General features: G+C 44.7%; 1 protein-coding gene across 1 annotated transcript in view; it reads left to right on the top strand.

Annotated features, from left to right (window-relative positions):
• The window catches only part of MTHFD2L (methylenetetrahydrofolate dehydrogenase (NADP+ dependent) 2 like), an 817,160-nt gene that overhangs the window by 333,788 nt on the left and 465,662 nt on the right, over positions 1 to 17,710 (top strand). Inside the window, exon 4 of the mRNA XM_069630620.1 lies at positions 10,527 to 10,679. Within this exon, the coding sequence (XP_069486721.1) occupies positions 10,527 to 10,679 (153 nt within the window). The remainder of the gene's footprint in view (positions 1 to 10,526; positions 10,680 to 17,710) is intronic.

Below are 17,710 nucleotides of genomic sequence, written 5' to 3' on the forward strand. Positions count from 1 at the left end.
AAGGATAATGTTCCACGTACATTGGGAAACACAGTAGAACCCATGCAAATCGGAGGTGTATGGCCCCCTTTAACTAAAACTGAAAGAGACAAGGGAAGGCAACAGCAATTATGCTTATATTGCAGAAAATCAAGCCACTTCCTCAAATAATGTCCAGTGAAACCACCAAGGAGAACTGTTGGAGCCACAGAGAAGGAAGATAACAAGGAATCGGAAAATTACCAAGCCCGGCAAGCGTAGAGGTCCGCTTGTCGAGCGAGAAGGATGAGCCACAGACCTCACACTTTGCATTACCAGTAATTTTGATCAATCACCAACAACCGTCTCGCATGCATGCTGTCGAAGCATACATAGACAGCGGATTAGTTGGGAATTATGTAGACCAAGATCTGGCAGCAGAGATTGGGCTTCCCTTATGCTCTAAGTCGACTACTGAAAAAGTTGCTACTGTTGATGGGACAGAAATAGCTTCCGGACCAGTAACCCAATGTACAGCAGCACTAACCCTACTGTGCCAGGATGGACACCGAGAATCTATTGCATTCGATCTCATCAAAGCTCCTCAGTTTCGAGTAATCTTAGGGATGCCATGGTTGGTAGCTCACAACCCTCTAATAGATTGGCGTGCCAAGAAGATGGCCTTTTCCGATGATTGCGCTTGCACCTGTTATTACCAAGAAAAGGGGAAAACAGACTTATGTACATCTGCTACTCCCAGAACGGCGGCGATTGTACTAGGTGTGACTAGTACTCTACCAAATGAATACCAAGATTTTCAAGATGTGTTCCAGAAAGAACAAGCAAATACTCTACCACCGCACAGGCCCTACGATTGTCAGATCGACCTCATACCTGGTGCGCAAATTCCTTGTGGCCGAATCTATGCACTTACTGAACCAGAAAACCTCCATTTGAAATCTTATCTTGATCAGTACCTGGCAAATGGATTTATCCGTCCGTCTAAATCACCGGCAGCCAGTCCCGTATTCTTCGTACCTAAGAAGGAAGGAGATTTGAGGACTTGCATCGACTATCACGCATTAAACCAAATCACAGTTAAAAACCGTTATCCACTGCTCCTTATTCCCGAATTATTGGATCAAGTCAAAGACGCCCAAATCTATACCAAACTGGACTTAGGAGGGCATACCATCTTGTTCGAGTGAAGAAAGGAGACGAATGGAAAACCGACTTTCGTACCAAATACAGCTTGTGTGATTACCAGGTAATGCCTTTTGGACTTTACAACGCTCCCGCTGCATTCCAGTATTTTATTAATGATGCTTTGCGGGAGTTCATCGACGTTTGCGCCCTGGTTTACATTGATGACATCGTACTGTATTCTGCTACAAAAGAAGACCATGTCAGGCATGTCCGCTCCTTCCTTACTAATCTCTGCCAGCATAAACTGTATGCTAAGCTCGAAAAAATGCTCTTTTCATGTCACCGAAGTGGAGTTCCTCGGTTTTATCCTCACACCAAAAGGTATCAGAATGGATAGACACAAGGTGCCATTTTTAACTAGCCGTCATCAACTTCATTTAAAGGAATCCAGAGTATGTTGGGCTTTGCAAACTTTTACGACTGATTCATCCCAGATTTTTCCCAAATAGTGCATCCAATTACATCACTATTGAGAAAAAACCATAAAAAGTTCCATTGGACCGAAGAAGCAGAGAAGGCCTTTCAAGAACTAAAAAAAAATTCACTTCTGCTCCAGTTCTACGGCATCCTCGCCCAGACCTCCCTTATATAGTTGAAACAGATGCCTCTAGCATGGCTATGGGAGCTGTTCTCTCGCAAAGGGACCTGGCCAGTTACACCCGGTGGCCTTCTAGTCACGAAAATTCTCACCTCCCGAACTCAACTATGCTATCACAAAGAACTCTTGGCTATAAAATCAGCTTTCAAGGCATGGCGACACTATCTCCTTTGTACTAGACATACTGCCATGGTTATAACTGATCATCGAAACCTGCAATACCTAAAAACAGCAAAGGCTCAATCATCCGCTCAACTGCGGTGGGCTCTTTTCTTGGCTAAATATGACTATGTGATCACCTACCGGCCAGGAGTCCGAAGCGGAAAGGCTGACGCCTTGTCCCACATGGATGTTGATGAAAAGGTGTATATAACTCCAGATCCAGCAGCCATCATGCCAGAAGACAAACTCCTGAGTCTTACAACAACATTGACACAGGTGAATTCCAAAACAAGATCCAACTCTTAATGGATCCCACTTTCTCACAAGAGTGGTGTACTCAAGGAGAACATTACACCATTAAAGACCAGTTACCATATTTTAGGAACCGTCTAGACTTGCCAAGTAAAGATTTACAAGAGCAGGTTATTTTGGGTTATCACGACTCCCTGATTGAAGTTCATCCTGGAATTGCCAAAACTCTAGCTAAAGTAAAACGAAACTATTGGTGGCCCACATGGCGTAAAGACATCATACAATTTATCCAATCTTGCGGTGTGTGTGCACAAAACAAGTCCCAAAAGTAGAAACCAGCTGGTCTTCTCCAACCATTGGAAATTCCTCCCGCACCATGGCACACACTGTCCCTTGATTTCATTACAGATCTACCTCCGAGTCAAGGGTTCAACACCATCTTAGTAGTTGTAGACTTGTTCTCTAAAATCACACATTTTATTCCTTTTAAGGGTCTTGCAAATGCATCCAATTTAGCAAAAGTATTCCTGGAGGAAATCGTACAGCTGCATGGCTTTCCATCGGTCTTGATCTCAGATCGAGGTAGTCAGTTCGTATCCAACTTCTGGAGGAAATGCTGTTCAATTGCCCAAATTGACATTCAACTATCCACAAGTCACCATCCTCAAACAGATGGCCAAACAGAAAGAACAAACCAAACCCCCGAACAATACTTACGTTGCATGTTACATCAATTGGAAAGAAATTCGGAAGGGCTTGTTATGGATAGCTGAATATGCCTATAATAATTCATTACACACCAGCACTGGACAAACCCCTTTCTACACTATATGTATGGTAGACATCCACGTACTTCAGAATTGGATCTCCCAACCCCTTTGGAAATGCCAGCGGTTAAAACCCTACATACGACTATTTCCCAGGCCTTCAAAGAAGCAGCAGAACATTTACTCCAAGCCAAGAACAGACAAAAGAAATTCAATGACCAACATCGTAGTAAAGTCCCGACTATGAAATTGGAGACAGGGTCTGGTTAGCATCAAAATACATGCCCATAAAAGGGACTCTGACCTTTCGTCCCCATATCTGGGATCTTATTCTATTGAATCCATAATAAATCCAGTGGCAGTTAAATTAGCCCTACCACCCACTATGCAGATTCATCCTGTGTTTCACATATCACTCCTGAAACCGGTACAACCCGGTACTCGTGTTACAACACCACCACAACCAGTATTCGTTGACGGAGAACCACAGTTTGAAGTAAAGGATATCCTAGACTCAAAATACACCCGATCCAAACTATACTACTTAGTTGATTGGAAGGGATATGGCCCGCAAGACAGGTCATGGGAACCTAGTGAATACATCCATGCACCTCGCTTAATTAAAAAGTTCCATCAGAATTACCCAGCCAAACCAGGACCAGGCAGAAGTGCCACCGTGAGAAGGGCCTTGAGGGGAAGTGCTGTCATGACCCTTGCCCCTGGCCCTCACTGGCAAGACAGCCTTCCAGTTAGGGCCAGGTCAAAGGCCTTAAAACCTCATCCAAGACTCTCTTGGAGTCAGTCCTGGCACCTTTGGCGCCAGGCTCATAACCATAATGAAGACCAACATCAGAATGGGACTATTTACTTGGGATTATTAAACTTGGGGGGGGGATTCAGCCAACATGGAGGCACACACATAGCTCAGTTACAAGGAACTGAGCTATGCGGTCTAGTCTTTTGGGTGTGGCAGGCCTAGGACTACTTCACCTGGACTACTTTGGGTGTGGCAGGCCTGGGACTATTTTACCTGGACTACTTTACCTGAGACTATTTAAACCACACCCAAACAGCAGAACATGCTTTGCGTTATTATGCTGTGGGCAGCGTAACGCTCACCGTGTCCAGTTCTTTGATGCCAGCTTACCTGAAACCAAGGACCTGCAGAGAGAGAAAGAACACTACGAAACTTACCTGGAACAGTATCCTGTCTTCAATCCATCGCCGACTTCAGTTCCACTCACCTGAAGGTATGAACTCCATCATCCGGCACTGCATGCCTCCTGGAATACCATAACCTGGAAAGAGGAGAAAAAAAGACAACATTACTAAGCGTTTACTCACGTTTCCTTCCGAATGAAGAAAGCCACACAATTCTTACCTGGGTAGTCATCTCATGGTTAGTATCATTGCTGGAACATTACGGCGCTCGGCGAGGAACATCGCAACCTGCAAGGAGAGAAAAGACACAGGTTAGCAATATAAAAGGCGAAACAGCACCGCGCATCGCGCATTACTCACCGGACAGCATCAAGCACACCGCACTTTCGCCTACCGGCCCATGCTCATCTTCAAACTGCATGACAACTCCAAAATACCTTTCCAAACCTAAAAGGAAAGAAGCAAGACATTATTATTCGAACTAAGAGGAACATAAGAACTGCATATAAAGACTGTAAAGCAGCAAACCTACGGAGTCGCAGCAGGCCTGGATTCCCACAGTGGGGGCTTGAACCAGTGAAGTAACTTGGTCGCTGCTCGCCCCCCACATCTACGCGGCCCTGCCACGAGGAGCAGGACGGAGAATCCACCTTCTACAATATTAAGACCCATCTTTAACCAGAGGCCTTATCAAAGGGACCGGGAGAGGGTTCGAGAGTGCAAATCATCCAACCAGGGCTGGGTGGCGTCCCCGTGGATACCACGTAACAACTCCCCACCCAGACCACACTTATCTTGTTAGTCGCTGCTGGTTGATGGCTGGCTACTGGCTATTCAGGCGAACACGGGCAATGGCTACCATTAACAGAGGCAGATAGACCTCTGCCTGTTCCAACCAATTGCAAAGGGGAGGGTGGGGACAGGAAGAAATCCAGGAACAAACAAAGGACCCCAGGGACTTCACCCTCTAGATGCAGCCCAGATCAGAAAACAGGAAAATCAGAAAAATCAGAAAAATCAGGACCGTACCTTGCTGCCAAGATATGAGGGGGGGGGGTCAAGGTCTGAGATGTTAACCATAATACTACTTTTCATATATTTGTCAAGATCTTCCTGTCTTACCTTTTTTAGGTTTCGACAGGTAATACTTTTGTGTGGTTTAAATTGCAGGGCTTACTTCCCTGGTAGAGTAATCTGAAAGATTAGAGCATGGGTTTATCAATGACAAGCATACAGGAGCAAGTCTACTGGGTATAAGAACATTCAAAATGATAGGTTGACAAGTGCATTGGGTGAACATTTGTAAAATTCTTAATTTTCTTATTGTTTTATCTTTATTTCCATTTACAAATGGCTGAGACAGAGAGACCATCACATTTGTTTATCCCAAACGGCATTGCTAGTTCCCAGATGAATCTTCATCCATTAAACCTTTGACTGCCATGTCGAAATGCAAAAAGCTACGACCTTTGTATGAAAGGACCAGTAGTGCGGCGGTTAGAGTATTTATTTTCCACTGCCATGGTTCGAATCCCATCATTAGCATGAAAATACTCAAACTGGAGAGTTAAACCATGCATTCTGCCTCATCACAAGTTTGGTGGTAACCCTTAAATGCAGCAGTAATGCTATTACCGCTGCATTTAAGGGTCCGTCAAATCACGGGCTTGGCGGATTTACCCCCAGCTCTGAGCTGGGGGCAAATCCGCCATGATTTTGCCTATTTTCGGCACTATTACAGCCGACGGTAATAGTGCTGGCGGTAATAGCGCTGAACATTCCCCATTGGGGCCAATGGGGAATGGGAAATTCCTGAATGGGCCCATTGGGGAATGGGGACTTACCGCTCCTCCAAACCCGTGATCCGGTGCTAATAGCGCCGGGCAGTTTGGCGGTAGGGCTAATAGCCCCGGCGGTAATACCGCTGGGATTATCGCCCAACTCGTGATGAGGCCGATTGAAACCATTAATTTTGTAATAATGTATTTACTGTTTTGAAATATTGTTTTTCTTCATTTCCATTAAAAATGGATGGGAGAGAGAGAGACTAGAAAATTATTTTGATCCCAATCCGCATTGCTAGTTCCTAGATGCATCTTCATCCATTACATTTTTGACTGCCATGTCATAATGCACAAAGCTACACTTTCTGAAGGTTTACTGAGTGGCTCAGAGGTTAGACCAAGCAGACTTGGACTGCCCTGTAGGGCAAAACCAGAAGGGTCAGCCGATAATTCTAAAGTGCGACTGTTTTCTTTTTTTACAGAATGGGTTACTACACTAGTTTTAACTAAAGTTACTAAGCAAATTTGTTTACAAATGATTTACGTGCAACATATTTTACCAACCCCCCTGCTTGGATAGTACTCAAACAGTCTGTTCTGGATAGTAATATGTGATGATTCTGGGCTACTTTTTCATTGGTGCCTCGACAGATTTTATGCCTTAGTCCGACCCTGGCTAAATCACAGAGGTATCCACATTGATTACAGATTTGAACAGCATGTCATAAGGCAAACGCTATATTTTCTGTAGGGAGAAACAGTATCTCTGCAGTTAGTGCATGGCTTTTCCAGTGGCAAAGGTGCAGGTTCAAGTGCCCTTGTGCCATGAAAATACTCAAACCGATAGGTAGACCTTTGTGTTTGAGGCACAATGTGAATTTTTTAATTTTAATGTTTTTTACAGTTGTAAAATATTGTTTTATCTTTATTTCTATTACACATTTGTTTATCCCAACGGGCATTGCTAGTCCCAGACATCTTCATCCATTACACCTTCGACCGGCTTGCCATAATGCAAAAAGCTATGCTTTCCTGTAAGTCCCAAAATTAATTACTGCAAATAAATGAAGAAAACCAGTCACGAAATAAATATATAACAAGAGATTATTTCTCGCTTCAAGAGGTCTCAGGTTCAGCTATGTCTGCAAACAGTCAGAGAGAAATTAAGCAATTGACAGGGCAACCAGTTAGCCTCTTTATACAGTTCATATTTGCATTGGTTGTTGTAATTATAGATGGTTTACGATCTGCGTAACATGGGCATTATCCATGGCAACACATAGATCCTCGCACTACGTCATGCCTGTACAATTTACTGTCTCAGAGCAATACGGTTCACCCTGTTCCCAGTGCAAGGAGACATTCCTTGTGTGTCTTATCTGTTTTTCTTGTACCAAAAGGGCACTTCACATTTCGGCTTGGTAGTTCAATAATGCCTTCCTTCCTAGAATGTGCATGGTACATCATGTTTTCTAAACATTTGTTGCGCAATTAGCTTTGGAAAACGGGAGACAGGAAGACACATAAACTCGCCTTTATCTCTGTCCATGCCTGCATGTTCAAGGCTTGAAGCTGGTAAATTCCATTAGCTAAGCATTCCTTACAGGAACACGTCCACCAGCCCTTCAGGCTGTGATCATTTTCTGCATGCGACATAAAAAACCCAGTAAGTGAGCAAAGAAACCAAAATGGAGTCTGTAGGGCGCACTTCAATGTGTGTGTCTAGGCTAACACATAATAACACAGAATGGATGCATTTTCACATTCTGGAGGTAGACTGAGTGGCTTAGAGGTTAGAGTATTGAGGGTACGACTGGCTTATATGGCATTAGGGCAATACCTGAGGTGCCAGTGCATTATTCTAGAATGGGCTAGTTTTATTGACAGAATGGAAGAAATGTTTGACCTTAGTAGCCCAGTTTCATAAGTTACTACACTAGTTTAATCCAATGTTACTAAGCAAACATTTTTTCAAATGCATTTGGTTGCAACATATTTTACCCAATACACCCCCTTGAATAGTCTCAAACAGTCTGTTCTGGATAGCAATGAATTGGAATGAGTAATTGTGGGACACTTTTTCATTTGTGCCTGGACGGATTTTATGCCCCAGTCTGGCCCGCTTGTAGACTATTTGCATGGCAAAAAGTATATACCCACATAAATATCTGAGGTGTATGCATGAAAAAGCAATAATATCATTAGGATGATACTTTATTGAACTATTAGACTTTTATGAAACACAATATATGAATTCTGAATGTACTGTACTTAATGAATTTTTCAAATTATTTTTGTAGCATATATACATTGTAATGTACATTTGTATTTATTTCCTACTTTTTTTCCTGGTTTGTTTTGCTTCTGTGAATGATGCATATTATTTTCTGTATGTGTTGTCTTAAATAGATTTGATAAGAATTAATATGATGTGGAAATACTTTCATTATAAATTGCCCAAAGGTAACTGAACTCTGAATTTGACAATCATTTGTATTAAGCTGAGCATACAGTAACTGTGTGGATCTGCATGATTCCAAGTCAAGTGAACCCATATGTTTGTTGCCCATGTTGTAGTCCTAATATGACTCCATGAGGATTTTATTATTGTATGTAGTAATTATCACATGTGGTAATTAACGGATGCAGTAACACTTGTTTGGCTGTTATTACCGCCACACAAAAGCTAGTAGACAGGAAGAGTTTCGGGTTTAAAACTTGTAGATTGGTGGAGAGGTAAAACATACTTTATAAAAAAAATGCCAGATGTTTTACACCTGCCGCTCACTATCAGGCCCAGAGCCTGGACATTTGATGAGTCTGGAGGAAGGAAACGAAGATCCTTGTCACAGTATGGCATGGATCAATGTAGGACTCGACAAATGGGAGCTCAGGGCCAAGTTTGCATTATTCTTATACATGTAGGGGTTGATGGCATGGCTAGGGAAGAGAAAGTGAGCTAGTAAAAAAAAAGACAGATGTGGCTAAAAGCAACAAGTGTGGGATGTAAAAGTGGGGCAACAGAACAGGTGCATGGTTAATGTATTTGTCCTCTAGTAGGGTCCAACGGACCTACGTTCATATTCCTCAAGCTTCCGAATTCCTCAAGCTAGAGGAAAGATCCAAAATTAGGGCTAGGGTTACTCTTGTGGAACCCCTGGGGTGAGTGTCCTTGTTCAATTAGACAATGCCTGTCAAATCCTGGGAGGGTTTGACAGACTCTTGGCTTGACTGGCCTACACCCATCACAATACTGGAGTGTTTGACCATCTTCAGGATCAATGGGTCCACACTGTTGCTTCCTGTGAGGGGTTAATAATTTAATACGGGCTGAATGGTCCAACAACTGTCACCCCTTCAGTTCAGATGTGTTGGCCTTAAGCAGATGTCATGAGCAAGTGTTCTTTATGTTTCTAGGTGGGCTTGCTTTTCCCACCAGAGTCCAGCTTCTTCCTGTCTCTCCCTCTCATGTTCTTTGTCCCCCTTCTCTCTCTCTCTCTCTCTCTCTCTCTCTCGCTCTCTCTCTCTCTCTCTCTCTCTCTCTCTCTCTCTCTCTCTCTCTCTCTCTTTCTCTCTCCCCCACTCTCTCTCCCTATGACCCTCTCTCTCTCCCACTCTCTCTATCTGTCTGTTTCCCTCTCCCTGTCTCTCGGTCTCTTGTTCTGTTTCCCTCTTCCTCTCTTGCTCTCTTTCTCTCTCTTTCATTCTCTCTCTCTCCCTCTCCCCCTATCTGTTTCCCTCTACCTGTCTCTCCCTCTCTTGTTCTGTTTCCCCCCTCTCTCTCTCTCTCTCTCTCTCTCTCTCTCTCTCTCTTTCTCTCTCTCTCTCTCTTTCTTTCTTCCTCTCTTTCAATGCTTGTCTCTCTCTTATTCAGGAGCTTTCGGTCCTCCTCCAACTCTGACTTCTCCTTTATGTTCATCTCCCTGTTCCCTCCACTTCCCTCCTCAAAACTCCTTTTGTTCCAACTCTGCCCCTTCCGACTCCTGGTGTAAGGAGTTGTTTTTACAATTTTTAGTCCTTTGACTACAATTTTAAGGTAAGACAGAAGTGTCATGGCTACTTCCTGACCTGTTCGTCAACTTCGGAAGTACCTTTGGAGTTGGTTTTTGTCTGTCTGCCTGCGTGTATTTATGAGCGCTTCCCAGTTGAATGCCAGATTCTTGTCTCTGTCTGTTTGTAAACCAGGTCCACTGAGTCATGGGAGCATGGTATCTCTTCTTGTTTGGGTGCCAGTCTCCATTCCAGCTTGGTCTTGCAGGTGGTACTGGGAATGTGCTTGTGGACTTCAAACTCGCAGCTTGTAGTACTCAAGTTTTATTTACACCCCTTGTTGATGGCCGACGGCTGTTCCCCTTTTATCTGTGGCATGGGGAAGACAGGAACTGAGGCAGTTGAGGGCATTGAGGCTCTTGGCGATACCCTGTGTACCACCTCCAGAGATTGCATAACACTGTGCCCTGCTTCCAGTTACCCCAAGTATCGCCATTCCCAGGTAGTTCCAAGTCATTTCCTCACACCTTCCCATACTAGAGTCATCACAGTGAGTACCCTGAACTGTTTCACTCTTTAAATAGAATGATGTGCAATGCTGAAACAAAAGAAGCATAAACTGTTTTTAAACCCATTTAAATATTGCAGATCATATAGATGAGAGAACAATTTGCAATGCTGTTGCACCTGATAAAGATGTTGATGGATTTCATATCATCAATATTGGCAAACTTTGTCTTGACCAGTTTTCTGTGATTCCTGCAACTGCTGCTGCTGTTTGGGAAATAATCAAAAGAACAGGTAAGGAAATTATATCTAAATTTAGTAGCCATTTTTTTTATTTGCCTGTTTTGCCATTCCTTTTAACTGAAACATTTCTGATATTACATTATATTATTTAAAACTTTGATGATTTATCATTTTGTATTTCTTCAACATATTGTGTTACAAAATAGAGCACTTCATGCATTACCTGTAATGTTAGTTTACACAAATGGCGTTTGTTGTTTACCGTTAGACTTACACGATGGAGATGGATCATGGATTCACGACATCCGTGCAATAAACAGGGAAAAAGCCTGGAAATCACCCGTGTTCTGATGCCCAATACTGAATGCATGTTGTAAATCTGGGCACACATGGATCTGCGATGGCAGCTGCCAATGCCCCATTTACTTGGATGCTGCCATGTTTCTTGCAGTGCAGGAAACCAGACCAGTTCTTTGAAAATGTACCCATTTCGCGCGATCCCCAAAAGCCTTCAACCCTGCATGAGAATATTGGTGTTGAGTTTGTACTTGTTTTTCCCGCATCAGTGACCTTCCAATTGAAGAAGTTACTCTACTTTTCTGAATAAAAGTTTCAAAAGAAAAGGAAAACACTAGCTTTTAACCTGTACTCCCTTCCTTTCCATATATGTCATCTAAAAATCCACTGGCTCATTAAGACTGCCTTGTATTTTGACATTGAAAAAATAATAGTTTGGGGATCTATATCTATAAATGAAATATAGACTACACTTTTCTGCTACTTATCTGACAATTGCAATATGGATTATAGTGTTGTTTTTTCAGTCTTCCTTCCTCTCAAGCACTAGTTTCTGAGCCCTGCATGAGCCCCTCGGAACCTCATTCTTTATCTTAATGTGCTCAAAGTTAGGAGTTTTTACTGAGCTTTTGGTTCTCACGAATGCCCTGAAATTGTCTCAGTCCTCCATTTTCGCTCTTCATCCATATGGTTTGCTCCTGATCTTCTATGCGATTGATAACCAATATTAAGCAAAGACACTCGAGCCAGTTACCGTATTCTATGGGTGATCAGCCCTTATTATCAGCCATTCTTTCTGTCCTGTCCACTCATCTTGTCCACTCAGCCGGCATTAGGTTGTTCCACTACGCTCCCGTTCTTCCGGGAGCATAGGTCTAGTCTTTCTGTTCTGTCTTTCTCTTTCCCTTTATAGCTCCGCCACTCTTTCACTGCGGTGCGTTGCAACCCCATTCTTGCGCTCTGCTCCTGGGTTTAGATGCTGTTTTTCTGTTCGCTTTCTGCGAGTGATAACGTTCCTTCCTTCACACTGTTGTGCTTTTTCTCTCTCTCTCCTTCTCTCACTCTTACCTTCTGCTCTCTCCGATTTTCCCTTGTCTTCCTGTTTACCGTCCTTTTTCTCTGTCTGTGCGCTTCGGGTACATCAACCGATTCCTATTCCTACTCCAACCCTCCTCTCTGACACAAACTCCTTCCTCCAGACAGTCTTGGCTTCCTGCTACTCCATCCTGTGGCAAATATACCTTCCTGTATCTATAGGACTTGTTGGATTTCCATCTCGACTGAAGATTCCTGAATTTGGTACCTTCTTTTTGCCATACCGGAAAACACAAGAGGTTTTTTCTGCCTTCAGCTTTTTCCTCTCTTGGGCGCTCTCGGGAGGGGGTCCTTTGCCTGCCTTCACCAGAAAGGCAGCAAAGTGGCTTCAACTCAAGGGAGTCCTTATCTCTACGAAAAGAAACATAAAGACTGAAAGAAGAAGGGAAAGAGGCCAGAGACTTCTACCGTAGATACAGGTGAGGAGGAGGGGGAATTTGCACTTAGTGATAACCCTGAGACAAGTATCTCCATCAACAGATTTGACAGTGAGGGAAACCCAAGGCAAAGAAAACCATACTTTAAAGCCAACATATTTTTCTTGTCCTCATTTGACTGTTCCAACAGATCATTTTCTAATGTGTTAATTAAAGTACCCAATGAATTCAACTCCATAGCTCGGGTATTCTACTTTTGGCCAAAGAGGCTCATCAAGACTCTCTGCATTACGCATTTGAAAATCGCCTGTGCTATGTCATCACTGACCTCACCATTCCTATTGGCTTCAAGAAACGACTCCGCCTCCTGTATCAATAGATTTAATTACCACCTCATCCTCCAGAATGGACGTGTTAATTTTCCAAGAGTGGGCTCTCCTGGTCACGTAGTCTAGGGACATCTCCACCCTGATTGGGGCATGATCAGAAATTTGAATACTTTCAATCTCAACTGTTTTAAAATTCTGAGTGACTGCACCGGAAGTCAAAATATTGTCAATTCTAGAGTACACATCGTACGCTCACTAATGGAAACTGTATTCTCTTCCAGTAGGATGTTCCAGCCTCATCCCCCTTCCCCCTTCTCCTCCTTCGCCCTTGTCACACCTGAAGAAGTCACCAGAGTTATCCGCTCCATGAAGGTCTCTACCAAACAGGCTTTCCCTTGCTCATCCAGAACCATCAAAGACAACATTGACTCTCTTGCCCCCGCACTCGCTGATCTCTGCAACCACTCTTTTGCCACTTGATCTTTCCCCTCCTCCCACAAGCACTCCCTTGTGCGCCCCCTCCTTAAAAAACCATCAGCAGATCCTACCTGCCTAGCCAACTACAGCCCTCTCTCCATCACCCCCTTCCTGGTGAAACCTCTGGAGCAGTTGGCCTTGCCCCAACTCAACTCTCACACTGAACTTTTTGGTGGTGTCCATGACCATCAATGTGGATTCAGAGCATCCAGCGGCACAGAAACTGCTCTTCTGAACACCCATGAAGAACTGCTCACATCTCTTGATTCCAATTCCCTAGCTGTCCTCCTCCTACTCAATCTCTCCTCTCCCTTTGACACGTTCAACCACTCCATCCTCCTACAAAGGCTCCACGACACCCTTGGTATCTCGGAACAGGCACTGGACTGGTTGACCTCTTTCCTATCTAACCGCTCTTCCCAAGTAATCCTGGGCACCTTCTCCTCTCCTACATCCTTCTACTCCTGTGGTGTCCCCCATGGTTCTATGCTCTCCCCTTGACTCTTTGACATCTAGCTCACACAGCTGGCACACCTCATCTCCTCCTTCTCCCCCAACTTCCAGTGTTAGGCAGATGACACACAACTCTCATTCAAACCTCCTGTTGACCCTCTTGTACCTTCCATCATCCCTGACTGCCTATCTTCTATCCAGGTCTGGTGCTCTTCCAATGATCTCTGCCACAATGCCAGCAAAACTGTGATCCTTCCCATTGGGATCCCTGCTCCTGCCTTCTTCCCTTCAATATGGCCTTCCTCCATGGGCTCTCCCCCTGCTCCTTCTTCTGAAGCCAGAAACCTTGCAGTCATCTTCGACTTCTCTCTCTCCGTCCTCCCTCACACTCAGGACATTGCTAAGAAGTCCCACTTTCAGCTCTTCATTCTCAAAGGAATTCTACCTTTTCTCACTTTCCCCGAGAAGCTCAATGTTACCTGAGCCCTGGTTGTCTCCAGGCTTCACTATTGCAATAGCCTCCTCCTGAATCTACCTTCCTCCACTCTGCGACCCCTCCAACTAATCCATCATAGAGCAGTGAGACTTACCCTTGACCTCAATCCCAGGGACCACATCTCTTGTGCACTAAAAAGTCTTCACTGGCTCCCGGTTGCTACACAGATTATACTCAAATCCCTGTGTATCATCCACAAGCCTTTCTGGGGCCTGGGACCACACTATCTGCAACTCTCTCTTACTAAATATTCCCCTTCTAGACCCCTGCACTCCTCTGGCACCAATTCTCTGTGTGTAAAGAGTTTCGCTAAACAGAGGGCAGGATGTTGATCACTTTCCTCAGCTGGCTCCCTTCTATGGAACAGCCTCCCCCTCCCTCTGCATCATCAGTATGACCTCCTTAAATTCCTCAAGACTTTCCTCTGAACCCCCTCCTGCCCCCTTCCCTGCTCTGCTAATCTCACAGTTGCTTTGCTTTGATTGGGTGCCAGGGCTCTTATGCATCCTCGGGGACCTGACCTCCCACACTCAATCGCCCCCAGCTTCTGGTTATCCTCAGCACTTGCCTCGGCACACCCTCCGTCCTGGAGGCTCACACTTATCTTACCATGCACTTCATCTGTTGCTCACCCACGAGCACAGACTTCCCAGCACCTACCCCCACTGCCCCTTCCCTTCTGCACTTGCACATTCTGGATACTCACAAGGCATAGTAGGGTCGTCATTTCTTTTTCCCCACCACTATATTTAATATTTTCTATGTACATTTATGTGTCTCATTCCCATGTCCCCTCCCTGTTAACCCTGTGGGTGCTTTGAAACAGAATTTGCTTGCTGTATAAGCACCTAACAAGTGAAACAATAAATAAATAAATAAATATCTGGCAGATTGAACTCCAATATTAATGCTTTAAGAGCTTCCCTGTTCCTATGGTTCTCACCTCTGAGTCTTCCTTGGCTTCTGTCTAAATAAGGATCTAAGACCTCATTAAAATCCACAGCTAGAAAAATGTTTGAACACCACTATTTTGTGTGTTGACCGACTTCCCCAAAGAACGTATCACTTCCATGTGCAGGGGCATACATACTGCTTTGCATAATGGTAGATTCTTGGAGTTTCATGACTATTGAAACCAAACTCTCCTCCTTATCCTTATGTGCAGAGATTACCACACCCAGCATGTTTTTTCCTCCTCCTGCCACCCCCTGCGCCCTTCACCACCACTGACGGGTTTACCACATCTCTGTACCCCTACTGTACCCCGTTTTGGAAAACTTTGAAAGGTGACAAACAGCTTCACTTAGCTACTCTAAATGCCCGTTCTGAAATTAAACACTCTTCTGACATCTGTCTCCTTCTTGAAGGCTTTGACCTTGATGTTCTCACCCTAACTGTGACGTGGTTTAATGCCAGCTCTGTCACTGCTCTTGACACTCTTTTTCCTGAGGGCTACAAGGTCCTCTCAGAGCCCAGGCCCAATCAGTCTGGAAGCATAGTGGCCCTCACACCACTGCTATTGACTCTCCCATCAACACAGCCCTCGCTAACCGTCACGTCTCCATCTCCAAAACCCTTGACATCCTTGCCCCTGTCATGAGGATCCGCATGAAGCCTGCCTCTAAGCGCAACAGCTGGTATGATTCCGACTCAGCCACTCTGAAACGTAATTGCAGAGCTACTGAACAGAAATGGAAGGCTTCAAGCACATTCACTGACAAACTGGCCTGTCGCCTGCTCCAAAGGCAATATCATCTCTCCTTCGAAGGGATTGGGTCCTCCGACATATTCCTTATCTTTGATAGATCACTTCCAGCTTGCTGGCCTCGGAATTTTTTTTCAGTAGAGGGCGCTGCGCATCGACGTCCCTCGAGTCGGTGTCCTTCGACAGCCCCCGTATCGGCGCCGACGTCATCATGCGTATAAATAGACTCGCGCAGCGCCCGTTGCTCAGTTCCGTTTTTCCACGCTTCGTGGGCCTCGGAATCGCGTTGCTCAGTTCGTTACTCAAAGTATATTATACTTATTCCTCGAGTATTTCTTACTCGCTTCGATGGCTTCCTCATCTGAACCGTCAACACCACGGTCCGGCTTCAAAAAGTGTTGAGATTGTGGAAAGAAAATGTCGTTGACGGATCCTCACAGGATCTGTTTGTGGTGCCTGGGATCGGAGCACCAGTGTTCAGAATGCGAGGACTGCATGTCCATGATGGCGAAAGCCTTGAAAGAGCGTAAGTGGAAGCTCGAAAGAGGTAAGACTCTTAAAACTTCTAAAACTCCTTCTAAAGTTTCCTCGGCAGAGTCGAGACATTCGTCTCCTCGCCGTCACGGTAAACATTCTCGTTTCAGGTCTCGAAGTAGTTCCCATCACTCTTCGAGATCCAGACATTCGAAAAAGAGGCGTTGAAGATCTCCCTCTTCTTTGTCTTCTTCTGTTTCTCCTGAAAGGGTCACCTGCCCCACAAAACATAGCTCTCCAGCCAAGTGGGAGGAATTCCGAGAAAGGATGCTTAGCGTCTTCGAGAAAGCGGCCTCGACCCCCTCGGAGACAGCTAAAGGTGATACCCTGGGTGAAAGACCTCAAAAGTCGAAACGCCACGAGTCGTTTCACCCGGCAAAAGAAACTGCTCAAGAGCGTTTCGAATCCTCGAGAAAAAGCAGTAAGACTGTGTCATCAACGCCTTAGTCGAAGGCCCCTTCGACTCATAAATCTGCGTCATCGACGCCGTTATCGAAGGGCCCGTCGACGCATAGATCGGTCGAATCAACGCCGTCCTCGACGCCGATGTTGACGCCGATAAAGGAGAAACCTTCGACTGTAACTACCTCGCAGTCAATAGTCATACCGAGGGCTCCCATCATGACCTCGAGAATGTCGTCGATAACCTCGACAACTCCGAGTAGGATTCCGATCCTCTCGAGTTCTTCGAGGTCGCTTCATACCTTTTCGACGCCCTTTTCGGTTTCTTCGAAGCCTTTGACTTCTGCGTCAACGACGTTGACGTTTTCTCAACCAGTTACCACAAGCTTAGCCCCTTCTGCTTTAGAAATGGGTTTTAAGCCTTTTCCAAGGTCAGATTATTTCAATGTCTTATCCTCCATTTATGAAGAAGGTGAGGATTCTGATCAGGAAAGACCTTTTGGGTTGCAGAGAACTGCAACACCTGTACCAGAGGAATTTATCTCTGAAGAAAATAGGTTGAAGGACTTGCAAGATTCCTTGCATGATGCAAGTGGGTTGGATACTTCCCCAGAAGCCGAATTTGCCAAACCAGACCGAGGGGAACATGCTGAGACCCCTTATAGAACTTTAATGGCCAGGATAATAGAATTCATGGGTTGTTCTACACCTTTACCTACATTTCAACAAGATGATCTGACAGACATCTTGATTAAAGGCCCACAGGAAGATCCTGTGGTTCCATTCCATACTGCATTGCAGAGGAAAATATCGTCCAACTGGGAAACTCCTGAGGTTATCCCGGCAGTTAACAAGAAACTATCTGCCAAATATAGGGTATCTGCTTCTGACCCTGAATATTTGTCAAAACATCCAAC

Source organism: Ambystoma mexicanum, chromosome 6q (genome assembly GCF_040938575.1).
Source record: "Ambystoma mexicanum isolate Mex_15411 chromosome 6q, UKY_AmexF1_1, whole genome shotgun sequence".
Taxonomy (NCBI): Eukaryota; Metazoa; Chordata; class Amphibia; order Caudata; family Ambystomatidae; genus Ambystoma; species Ambystoma mexicanum.